The sequence below is a fragment of the Salvelinus alpinus genome, chromosome 34, assembly GCF_045679555.1.
Source record: "Salvelinus alpinus chromosome 34, SLU_Salpinus.1, whole genome shotgun sequence".
NCBI lineage: Eukaryota > Metazoa > Chordata > Actinopteri > Salmoniformes > Salmonidae > Salvelinus > Salvelinus alpinus.
In genome coordinates this window covers 6805443-6817749 of record NC_092119.1, presented here as the reverse complement: position 1 = coordinate 6817749, position 12307 = coordinate 6805443, and the positions used below count along the sequence as shown (strand labels likewise).

Genomic DNA, 12307 nt, shown 5'->3' with positions numbered 1-12307 from the left:
TCCGAACCAGGTGGTTCTGGACCCCATTCCCGCCTGCCTGACTATTTTGCCTGCCCTGACCTCGAGCCTGCCTGCCGTTCTGTACCTCTGAACTGGTTTTGACCTTTTGCCTGTCCACTTCCATTCTCTTGCCCTACCCCTTTTGGATTGTTAATAAACATATTGGACTCTAACCATCTGCCTCCTGTGTCTGCATCTGTGTCTCGCCTTGTGCCCTTATAGTACGGCCATTTCAGACGGAGGATGTGGAGGCTGCATCTCAGTAATGATGTACGGCCATTTCAGACGGAGGATGTGGAGGCTGCATCTCAGTAATGATGTACGGCCATTTCAGACAATTCACCAAGTACACTCTTCATCCCAATTCTCTTCAATGCGGAAAATACTTTCTGAATTTACTGGAATTATAATGGAATTGTCCACAACCCTGCTCAATTTACAATATGTATGTGTGTGTGTGTATGTAGTACAGTGTGTGTGTATGCATTTATGTACAGTGTGTGTGTATGTATTGTGGTAAACCGTGGGGTGTTGGGTTGAGCGTGCAGAGATTGACACAGAGACAGGTAGGTTTTAGTCCGCAAAGACAGAAATAAACATAACAAAGAAAATTAACTTAGGGTTGGCTCGGTCCTTCTTCTCTCCTTTCGCTTGGTGTCTGTCTCTCCCCGTTCTCTCCTTTCGCTTGGTGTCTGTCTCTCTCCGTTCTCTCCTTTCGCTTGGTGTCTGTCTCTCTCCGTTCTCTCCTTTCGCTTGGTGTCTGTCTCTCTCCGTTCTCTCCTTTCGCTTGGTGTCTGTCTCTCCCCGTTCTCTCCTTTCGCTTGGTGTCTGTCTCTCTCCGTTCTCTCCTTTCGCTTGGTGTCTGTCTCTCTCCGTTCTCTCCTTTCGCTTGGTGTCTGTCTCTCTCCGTTCTCTCCTTTCGCTTGGTGTCTGTCTCTCCCCGTTCTCTCCTTTCGCTTGGTGTCTGTCTCTCCCAGTTCTCTCCTTTCGCTTGGTGTCTGTCTCTCCCCGTTCTCTCCTTTCGCTTGGTGTCTGTCTTTCCCCGTTCTCTCCTTTCGCTTGGTGTCTGTCTCTCTCCGTTCTCTCCTTTCGCTTGGTGTCTGTCTCTCCCCGTTCTCTCCTTTCGCTTGGTGTCGGTCTCTCTCCGTTCTCTCCTTTCGCTTGGTGTCTGTCTCTCCCCGTTCTCTCCTTTCGCTTGGTGTCTGTCTCTCCCCGTTCTCTCCTTTCGCTTGGTGTCTGTCTCTCCCCGTTCTCTCCTTTCGCTTGGTGTCTGTCTCTCCCAGTTCTCTCCTTTCGCTTGGTGTCGGTCTCTCTCCGTTCTCTCCTTTCGCTTGGTGTCTGTCTCTCCCCGTTCTCTCCTTTCGCTTGGTGTCTGTCTCTCCCCGTTCTCTCCTTTCGCTTGGTGTCTGTCTCTCCCCGTTCTCTCCTTTCGCTTGGTGTCTGTCTCTCCCCGTTCTCTCCTTTCGCTTGGTGTCTGTCTCTCCCAGTTCTCTCCTTTCGCTTGGTGTCTGTCTCTCCCCGTTCTCTCCTTTCGCTTGGTGTCTGTCTTTCCCCGTTCTCTCCTTTCGCTTGGTGTCTGTCTCTCTCCGTTCTCTCCTTTCGCTTGGTGTCTGTCTCTCCCCGTTCTCTCCTTTCGCTTGGTGTCGGTCTCTCTCCGTTCTCTCCTTTCGCTTGGTGTCTGTCTCTCCCCGTTCTCTCCTTTCGCTTGGTGTCTGTCTCTCCCCGTTCTCTCCTTTCGCTTGGTGTCTGTCTCTCTCCGTTCTCTCTCGCTTGGTGTCATCGTGCTCCTTTTATTTGGCCTCCCGGCTGGTTGGCACTTTCCTCTAATTACCTCCACTTAGAGCTGTCCGTGTCGGGGTGCCCAGCTCCTGTACTCCCAGCAGAGGGAGCCAACGTCGCATCACGTACCTCCCCTCTATTACCATCCCCCGGCGTAGACCTCCTGGGATACCACAGTATGTCCAGTGTTTGTATGTATGTACAGTGCATTCAGAAAGTATTCAAAACCTCTTCCACATGTTGTTACGTTATTATTCTAAAAGGGAGGAAATTCATTGTTTTCCTCATCAATTTACCCACAATACCCCATTGTGACAAAGCGAAAACAGGTTTTTAGTCATTTTTGCAAATGTATTAAAAACAGAAAACAGATACCTTATTTACATAAGTATTCAGACCCTTTGCTATGAGACTCGTAATTGAGCGCAGGTGCATCCTGTTTCCATCGATCATCCTTGAGATGTTTCTACAACTTGATTGGAGTCCACCTGTGGTAATTTCAATTGATTGGACATAATTTGGAAAGGCACACACCTGTCTAAATCAAATCAAAGTTTATTTGTCACGTGTGCCGAATACAACAGGTGTAGACCTTACAGTGAAATGCTTTACTTACAGGCCTTAACCAATAGTGCAAAAAAGGTGTTAGGTGAACAATAGGTAAGTAAAGAAATAAAACAACAGTAAAAAGACAGGATATATACAGTAGAGAGGCTATAAAAGTAGCGAGGCTACATACACACACCGGTTAGTCAGGCTGATTGAGGTAGTATGTACATGTAGATATGGTTAAAGTGACTATGCATATACGATAAACAGAGAGTAGCAGCAGCGTAAAAAGAGGGGTTGGGGCACACAATGCAAATAGTCCGGGTAGCCTTTAGATTACCTGTTCAGGAGTCTTATGGCTTGGGGGTAAAAACTGTTGAGAAGCCTTTTTGTCCTAGACTTGGCACTCCGGTACTGCTTGCCATGCGGTAGTAGAGAGAACAGTCTATGACTGGGGTGGCTGGGGTCTTTGACAATTTTTAGGGCCTCCCTCTGACACCGCTTGCTGTAGAGGTCCTGGATGGCAGGAAGCTTGACCCCAGTGATGTACTGGGCCGTACGCACTACCCTCTGTAGCGCCTGGCGGATGGAGGCCGAGCAGTTGCCGTACCAGGCAGTGATGCAACCAGTCAGGATGCTCTCGATGTTGTGTAACGGATGTGAAATGGCTAGGTAGTTAACGGGTACGCGCTAATAGCGTTTCAATCAGTTACGTCACTTGCTCTGAAACCTAGAAGTAGTGTTTCCCCTTGCTCTGCAAGGGCCGTGGATTTTGTGGAGCGATGGGTAACGGTGCTTCGTGGGTGACTGTTGTTGATGTGTGCAGAGGGTCCCTGGTTCGCGCCCGAGGTCGGGCCGAGGGGATGGTACTAAAGTTATACTGTTACAGTTGCAGCTGTAGAACCTTTTGAGGATCTCAGGACCCATGCAAAATCTTTTTAGTTTCCTGAGGGGGAATAGGCTTTGTCGTACCCTCTTCACGACTGTCTTGGTGTGCTTGGACCATGTTAGTTTGTTGTTGATGTGGACGCCAAGGAACTTGAAGCGCTCAACCTGCTCCACTACAGCCAGGTCGATGAGATTTGTACATATAGGTAGGGGTAAAGTGGCTATGAGTATGAAGCGAGGGCCAGCCAACGAGAGCGTACAGGTCGCAGTGGTGGGTAGTATATGGGGCTTAAGTGACAAAACGAATGGCACTGTGGTAGACTGCATCCAATTTGTTAAGTAGAGTGTTGGAGGCTATTTTGTAAATGACGTCGCCAAAGTCGAAGAAAGTCAACTAGGAAAGTCAGTTGAAAACAAATTCTTATTTACAATGATCCGGACGACGCAGGGCCAACTGTGTGCCGCCCTATGGGACTCCCAACTACGGACGGATGTGATACAGCCTGGATAGATCTAAGTTTATATAATATAATACATAGATCTGAGTTTAAAATGTTTAATATAATACATAGATCTGAGTTTAAAATGTTTGATAAACCGGGTGGTGCAGTGGTCTAAGGCACCAGAGATTCTGGGTTCGAGTCCAGGCTCTGTCGCAGCCGGCCGCGACCGGGAGGCCCATGGGGCGGCGCACAATTGGCCCAGCGTCGTCCGGGGTAGGGAGGGTTTGGCCGGCAGGGATATCCTTGTCTCATCGCGCACTAGCGACTCCTGTGGCGGGCCGGGCGCAGTGCACGCTGACCAGGTCGCCAGGTGTATGGTGTTTCCTCCGACACATTGGTGCGGCTGGCTTCCGGGTTGGATGCGCGCTGTGTTAAGAAGCAATTGTCTCAAGGTTTAAAAATTCTGTCTCCTCCCCTTCACCTACACTGATTGAAGTGGATTTAACAAGTGACATCAATAAGGGATCATAGCTTTCACCTGATCATTCTGAAATGGAAAGAGCGGGTGTCCTTAATGTTTTGTACACTTAGTGTGTGTGTACAGTACCTGTTAGATATTGTGATCTTCCTGTGATGTGCTTTTGTATGTATGATTGCTGTAAGAAGAGTTTGTTAGCATGCTCTAAATGTAATGGGCATATTAGCTCCCTGCTAATACAGAGTTGTTTTTCTACAGCCATCAAGAACTGCATATCTAATGTGCAATCTTTTTATTAAGTGTTTATACATATTTTATTCTAATATTTTTGTAATTGTTCAATTATTGATTGTAAATCCCAGTCTATTGACATACAAGCACTATCGAGCCTTGCACAACATATGTAATATATTTTATCAAAATAAACTACAGATCAACTGGAACCATTGGCAGGGCTTCTTTTCTTTATTACCCAGTGCGAGAGAGAGTAAAGATCACATCCGTTACATACACGCAGGTGTTCGGAGAGACGCAGATAGCTAATTAGCACAGGTTAGTCCACTCTGTCTTCCGTAAACAAGCACTGTAACATGGAAATATGGCACTGTGGGAACCCTAACCCTGTGTATCAATTTAGCCTATTGATTTTGAAAATCATTTCTCGCCGATATGAAAACTGTACCACAAGCGATGCGTGTTAAGGTTCAGATGAAGCTTTGGGACTCTTAAACAACCCCACCCACAGAAGATTCCTGCGTCTAATGCAGGGGTGTCAAACATACGGCCCGCGGGCCGGAACCGGCCCCCAAGGAGGTTCGATCAGGCCCGCAGGATAATTTGAAAGTGGAAAAAATGCATAAAAGACATGGAATTAATATTTTTAATTCGCTGCAATTCATGGATTATCCGCTAAGGGGCGCACTCTTTCCATCAGAGTAGAAGACAAGCCGCATCACTGAGACAGACTGAAAACAGCAGACGGTATCAATGCGCCATCTGCTGCTTGTTACGACGTTGTTAATACCTTGGTCTCTACCTCTCCGCTACACCCTCATTAGCCAAAATGTCGTTATCCAAACGGAGAAAAGTAGATAAGGAGTGTAGAATTTTCAAAGAAAAATGGACCACGTCCTATTTATTTACAGAGATGCACGGAAAACCTTCGTGCTTGGTGTGTTTGCAACAAGTTTCGGTATTTCGGTACCTTTAAAATGCTGCCTTAGATACTGTTTGCATTGAAAGAATACAGCTCTGTGAAGATGAATCCTTACTGTGGTGATTTAAAAAATGTGCACTTTAATGTTAGTCAGCAGCTTCAAAACAAAAGTTGTGTGATGGAATTCTACTGTTCATACAACTCCATAAATTTTCAGTATGTATTGTATGTGTATGTATGTTTCATGTATGAAGTTTACAGATTTACAGGACAGGCGAACACTTTCTTCATTACACATTTAAAATCACTCTCCTTAGTTTGTAAGGTGTACGCAGGGATTACATTTAGATTTTATATGCGTATGTGTAAGTGGTTTAAAAATTCCTTTCTTTAAAAGTCTCATTTAATCTTAAAGTGCATTACTATATTTTTCAGTACCAATTAAAGTTTTGTGCCTTTGTACAATCAGTGGGATCAGTTGCAATGCATATTTGTGAATGATAAAAGTAAATTGCACATTTGTCTAAGGAAATATGAGGTGTTTCATGAAATGTTTTGTAAAAGGATAGTTCATTAAATTTCAATATTTTCCTAATGTTCTTGTGCTTCTTTACACCAAAACAAAGGAAAGACATGATATTTTGGTTATTTATAGCAGAGTATGGTATAATTTTAATGGTCCGGCCCACTTGACATCTCCCTAGGCCGTATGTGGCCCACGATGCGAAATGAGTTTGACACCCCTGGTCTAATGTAATGGAACTGTGAGAGTCATGATCAAGGGCTGACAGGGTTGCATCGACTGCTGCTGTGGTGTAGGAAGGGGGGATTCCGATATGTGGTTACATCCTTTTCGATATTGAAACAACTAATACCCCCCCCCAAAAAAAAACAACAACAACTAGATATGCTCTTTAGTGATACTTGTCTTATACCAGCCATAAGTAATGGAATTGCGTGTTGTTTAGCCTACATATTACTGTGTTTAAAAAGCTACTCCCCTAAATGTGTAATGGTCCAGGCGGTTGCTATGCCGTCTTGTGTAGTTTTCTACAGGTCTATAGCAGCAACGCTAACGAACAAAATGATGGGACTGATACTCGCGCCTTGAAAAATATCGGCGGATTCAAAAAACGTTATTTTCAAAACGCCATAACGACGTTTGCTAAAAATGGCTTGTATACGCAGGGTGAACGGACAATTCCCGTGTATGAGCCCCGCTGTCAGGTAACGTCGATTTCTGACGCTATCTTGTTTACTGAAATGAAGCTAGCTAGTATCTTAGCTAGCCAGCTATAAATATTTAGCTGCAGATGTGTTGCTTCTTTACGTTGCTCGGCAGTTGAGCTAGCTAACGTTAGCTGACGTTTGCTTGAAAACTACTGTTAGCTATCTCGCCATGTTTGACTATGATATTGGATCAGCTAGATATGAAGCTAACTAATCGATTGACTGTAGCTAGACTTGTTAGCTGCTAGCGTCAATTCCCTAGGGATTCAATCAAAGTCGCACTGTGGGAATGTGCATTGCGGATAGATTCATATACGTTGCACCTTTTTACTGTCTTTTTTCTTCTTATTTACTGTAGATGCTGTGTTGTTATTTCTGGCTTTCGCAGGTCTGAGTGCGGATTGCACATTTTGATCATACGAAAGAAGGTGGAACATTTTAATTGCACCACCATCTAACCCTGCATACTATCCCCAAAACCCCTTCCCACTACTTTAGCCCTAAACGATTCTACACCAGGCCGTTGTCCTTGGAGGATGGAAACCCTTCTCTCAACTTCCTGTAGATCTTCTGCACAAAAATCTCTCACACACAAATATTTCTCTGCTGCTTCAACTATGACATCTTTCTTCTGTGATTTCTGCTCCATCAGTGCAGTGCAGTTGATCACCATGGTTATAAATGCAAGAAATCCAACCTTATTAAAACTCATCCTCTCTGAATCTCTCTCTTCAGGCCTACTCACTGGGGGGTTCCCAGTCAAATCCCTCATCCGTGGGCTATCCTCTACTCTCCTTACTGCCTCAGCATATGAAAGTCTTCCCCACTCTAACTCAGCCAATCTCAACTTGTCTCTCGTACAGGGCGCTTCAGACCCTCAGCTGCATAGACGCCCCACAGAGTTCTCAACCCCAACTTCACACTCCCTCTGACTATTAATTCAATAGGATCTCTGTGGGCCTAATCATAGAATTACATATAGAATCTTTATTAATTCAATAGGATCTCTGTGGGCCTAATCATAGAATTACATATAGAATCCTTATTAATTCAATAGGATCTCTGTGGGCCTAATCATAGAATTACATATAGAATCTTTATTAATTCAATAGGATCTCTGTGGGCCTAATCATAGAATTACATATAGAATCTTTATTAATTCAATAGGATCTCTGTGGGCCTAATCATAGAATTATATAGAATCCTTATTAATTCAATAGGATCTCTGTGGGCCTAATCATAGAATTACATATAGAATCCTTATTAATTCAATAGGATCTCTGTGGGCTTAATCATAGAATTACATATAGAATCCTTATTAATTCAATAGGATCTCTGTGGGCCTAATCATAGAATTACATATAGAATCCTTATTAATTCAATAGGATCTCTGTGGGCCTAATCATAGAATTACATATAGAATCCTTATTAATTCAATAGGATCTCTGTGGGCCTAATCATAGAATTACATATAGAATCCTTATTAATTCAATAGGATCTCTGTGGGCCTAATCATAGAATTACATATAGAATCCTCATTAATTCAATAGGATCTCTGTGGGCTTAATCATAGAATTACATATAGAATCCTCATTAATTCAATAGGATCTCTGTGGGCTTAATCATAGAATTACATATAGAATCCTTATTAATTCAATAGGATCTCTGTGGGCTTAATCATAGAATTACATATAGAATCCTTATTAATTCAATAGGATCTCTGTGGGCCTAATCATAGAATTATATATAGAATCCTTATTAATTCAATAGGATCTCTGTGGGCCTAATCATAGTTATTTCATAGTTTTGATGTCTTCACTATTATTCTACAATGCAGAAAATAGAAAAAAATTAAGAAAAACCCTGGAATGAGTAGCTGTGTCCAACCCTTTGACTGGTACTGTATATATATATATATAGTATTCACTTGGGAACAGATTTCTTAAATTATAATCACTTGGAGTTGATTTCCTATGTCCAACTATAAAACATAAAACGTTTATCTCTGTATCTATATACAGTACCAGTGAAAGGTTTGGACAAAGCGACTCACGCATAATAGAGACGTGATTGTATACAAATGTAAACAAGGTTTGAAATTATTATTATTTTTGACATTTTTCTCCCCAATTGATAGTCTTGTCCCATCGCTGCAACTCCTGTACCCACTCGGGAGGGGCGAAGGTCAAGAGTCCTCCGGAACACAACCCCGGCAAGTCGCACTGCTTTTTGACACAATACACGCTTAACCCGGAAGCCAGCCGCACCAATGTGTCGGAGGAAACACGTACACCTGGCGACCGTGTCAGCGCCCAGCCCGACACAGGAGTCGCTAGAGCGCGATGGGACAAGGACATCCCAGCCGGCCAAACCCTCCCCTAGCCGGTCGACGCTCGGTCGCGACACAGCCTGGGATCGAACCAGGATCTGTAGTAACGCAGCTAGCGCTGCCTTAGACCGCTGCGCCACTCGGGAGGCCCGAATGTTTTAGTCAAGCATCTGTTTGGGCTTCTTGTGGTCAATTTCCATTCTACAAATTATTTATAATTATCTTTATATTTTAGTTGACATTCTTATCCAGAGCGACATACATGAGCAATTAGGGTTAAGTGCCTTGCTCAAGGGCACATCTATAGATTTTTCACCTAATCGTCTCAGGGATTCAAACCAGTGACCTTTCAATTACTGGCCCGACACTCTTAACCGCTAGGCTACCTGCCGACCCTGCCTGTTCTGGCCCCCCGACACTCTTAACCACTAGGCTACCTGCCGACCCTGCCTGTTCCGGCCCCCCGACACTCTTAACCACTAGGCTACCTGCCGACCCTGCCTGTTCCGGCCCCCCGACACTCTTAACCGCTAGGCTACCTGCCGACCCTGCCTGTTCCGGCCCCCCGACACTCTTAACCGCTAGGCTACCTGCCGACCCTGCCTGTTCCGGCCCCCCGACACTCTTAACCACTAGGCTACCTGCCGACCCTGCCTGTTCCGGCTCCCCGACACTCTTAACCACTAGGCTACCTGCCGACCCTGCCTGTTCCGGCCCCCCGACACTCTTAACCGCTAGGCTACCTGCCGACCCTGCCTGTTCCGGCTCCCCGACACTCTTAACCACTAGGCTACCTGCCGACCCTGCCTGTTCCGGCCCCCCGACACTCTTAACCACTAGGCTACCTGCCTGTTCCGGCCCCCCGACACTCTTAACCGCTAGGCTACCTGCCGACCCTGCCTGTTCCGGCCCCCCGACACTCTTAACCACTAGGCTACCTGCCGACCCTGCCTGTTCCGGCCCCCCGACACTCTTAACCACTAGGCTACCTGCCGACCCTGCCTGTTCCGGCCCCCCGACACTCTTAACCGCTAGGCTACCTGCCGACCCTGCCTGTTCCGGCCCCCCGACACTCTTAACCGCTAGGCTACCTGCCGACCCTGCCTGTTCCGGCCCCCCGACACTCTTAACCACTAGGCTACCTGCCGACCCTGCCTGTTCCGGCCCCCCGACACTCTTAACCACTAGGCTACCTGCCGACCCTGCCTGTTCCGGCCCCCCGACACTCTTAACCACTAGGCTACCTGCCGACCCTGCCTGTTCCGGCCCCCCGACACTCTTAACCGCTAGGCTACCTGCCGACCCTGCCTGTTCCGGCCCCCCGACACTCTTAACCACTAGGCTACCTGCCGACCCTGCCTGTTCCGGCCCCCCGACACTCTTAACCACTAGGCTACCTGCCGACCCTGCCTGTTCCGGCCCCCCGACACTCTTAACCACTAGGCTACCTGCCGACCCTGCCTGTTCCGGCCCCCCGACACTCTTAACCACTAGGCTACCTGCCGACCCTGCCTGTTCCGGCCCCCCGACACTCTTAACCACTAGGCTACCTGCCAACCCTGCCTGTTCCGGCCCCCCGACACTCTTAACCGCTAGGCTACCTGCCGACCCTGCCTGTTCCGGCCCCCCGACACTCTTAACCGCTAGGCTACCTGCCGACCCTGCCTGTTCCGGCCCCCCGACACTCTTAACCACTAGGCTACCTGCCGACCCTGCCTGTTCCGGCCCCCCGACACTCTTAACCACTAGGCTACCTGCCAACCCTGCCTGTTCCGGCCCCCCGACCATCTGCTTAAGAAAAATGGGCCGCAGGTGAATCTAGTTGATGATCCCTGGTCTAGGCAATGCCACCCGTTTTCAAGTCCATTCGCAAATGTTTCATGCCATGCGTTAGCCTAATGATAAATAATGGTGTAATGGCCGACAGTTTTCTTGACATTTAGTTTTCATTATTGTGATAGGCTCATGTTTTACCGGACCATACCGCCTTACTTTCACCCCGAACATGACACCAGTCGAGTCCCGAGACGCCTGACGCAGATCGCTTGCTGCCTCTGGGTGGAGGATACACAAAAAATCTAAAACAATTCCACTTCTCTAAACTTTGACGGATGTAACAGTTCCCAGTTTGTCCTTTACCCAGCTTGTAACAACATATCGGTCAGCCAAAAAGTATAGATACATTTATTCCAAAAAACTGCACTCCTACCGGTCCAAAATCATCTCTGGTAGGATTTTCAGGGCAAACGTTGGAAATCTGTACCACCACACCTGCTGCGACAGGACAGCCTTCATCCTGGTCAGCCTCAATTTCAGAGGAATCATCACTGACTACATCTCATGATTCTCAAGAGAGCCAGCAGACCCATGGTATCCAACATCCTCAAAATGCTCAAGTGATAAACTAGATTTAGAAGTAATATTACCTGGCTTGTATTCAGGCGATGAAGGTTTGTACTTAGAACTATTTTTCCCCCGCTTTCGAGTCATGGCATTTCCTCTTTCTCGCCGTCGGACTGATAGCCTTTTGTCCAATTGCTGCTCCAAGGGCACTGGCTTCTATCCAATTTTCAGTTCATATGGTGGATGTTTATTTGTATTTTGACAAACTGGCGTCAATGGCACTGACTGTAGCTACGTTATATTGTGTTTTTCAGCTGCTCCCGTCTGCGCCATGTCCAGTCACTGCTGTGGGAGGGGGAAGCCAGCCCTGATGGGATTCTTTGCTCTCTGGGTGAGTCCTGTCTCAATACTGGAGTCAACATTCAGTCTGAGGAAGTTGGATTTGACATCATGACAATATATTAAACATTGCTTGAATGCAGTAAACTGTCTTGAGACATTATTACTTATACACTTAGTGTACCAAACATTAGGAACACCTTCCTAATATTGAGTTTCACCCCCTTTGCCCTCAGAACAGCCTCAATTCGTCGGGACATGGACTCTTCAAGGTGTCAAGCGTTCCACAGGGATGCTGGCCCATGTTGACTCCAATGCTTCCATTTGGGTGGTGGCCGTTCTTGATACACACGGGGAACTGTTGAGCGTGAAAAACCCAGCAGCGTTGCAGTTCTTGACACAAACCGGTGCGCCTGGCACTTACAACCATACCCCGTTCATAGGCACTTAAATCTCTGAATGGCACACATACACAATCCTGTGTCAAGGCTTAAAAAATATTATTTAACCCTTCCCTTCAACTGCACTAATTGAAGTGGCTTTAACAAGTGACATCAAGAAGGGATCATACAGTAGCTTTCTCCTGGTCAGTCTCTCATGGAAAGAGCAGGTGTTCTTAATGTTTTGTACCCTATTCCCTGTTTTATATAGATGATGCTTTAGCTATGTTGTTGTATATGTAGTCATATTAACTTCCCTGTTTTATATAGATGATGCTTTAGCTATGTTGTAGTCATATTAACTTTCCTGTTTTATATGATTTCAGCATGATT

General features: G+C 46.2%; 1 protein-coding gene across 1 annotated transcript in view; it reads left to right on the top strand.

Annotated features, from left to right (window-relative positions):
* The first annotated feature begins 6330 nt into the window (after positions 1–6330).
* dnaaf9 (dynein axonemal assembly factor 9) overlaps positions 6331–12307 on the top strand; it is a 126554-nt gene continuing 120577 nt past the window's right edge. The window contains exons 1-2 of the mRNA XM_071382351.1: positions 6331–6520; positions 11510–11586. Coding sequence (XP_071238452.1) covers positions 6465–6520; positions 11510–11586 — 133 coding nt within the window. The 5' untranslated portion in view covers positions 6331–6464. The remainder of the gene's footprint in view (positions 6521–11509; positions 11587–12307) is intronic.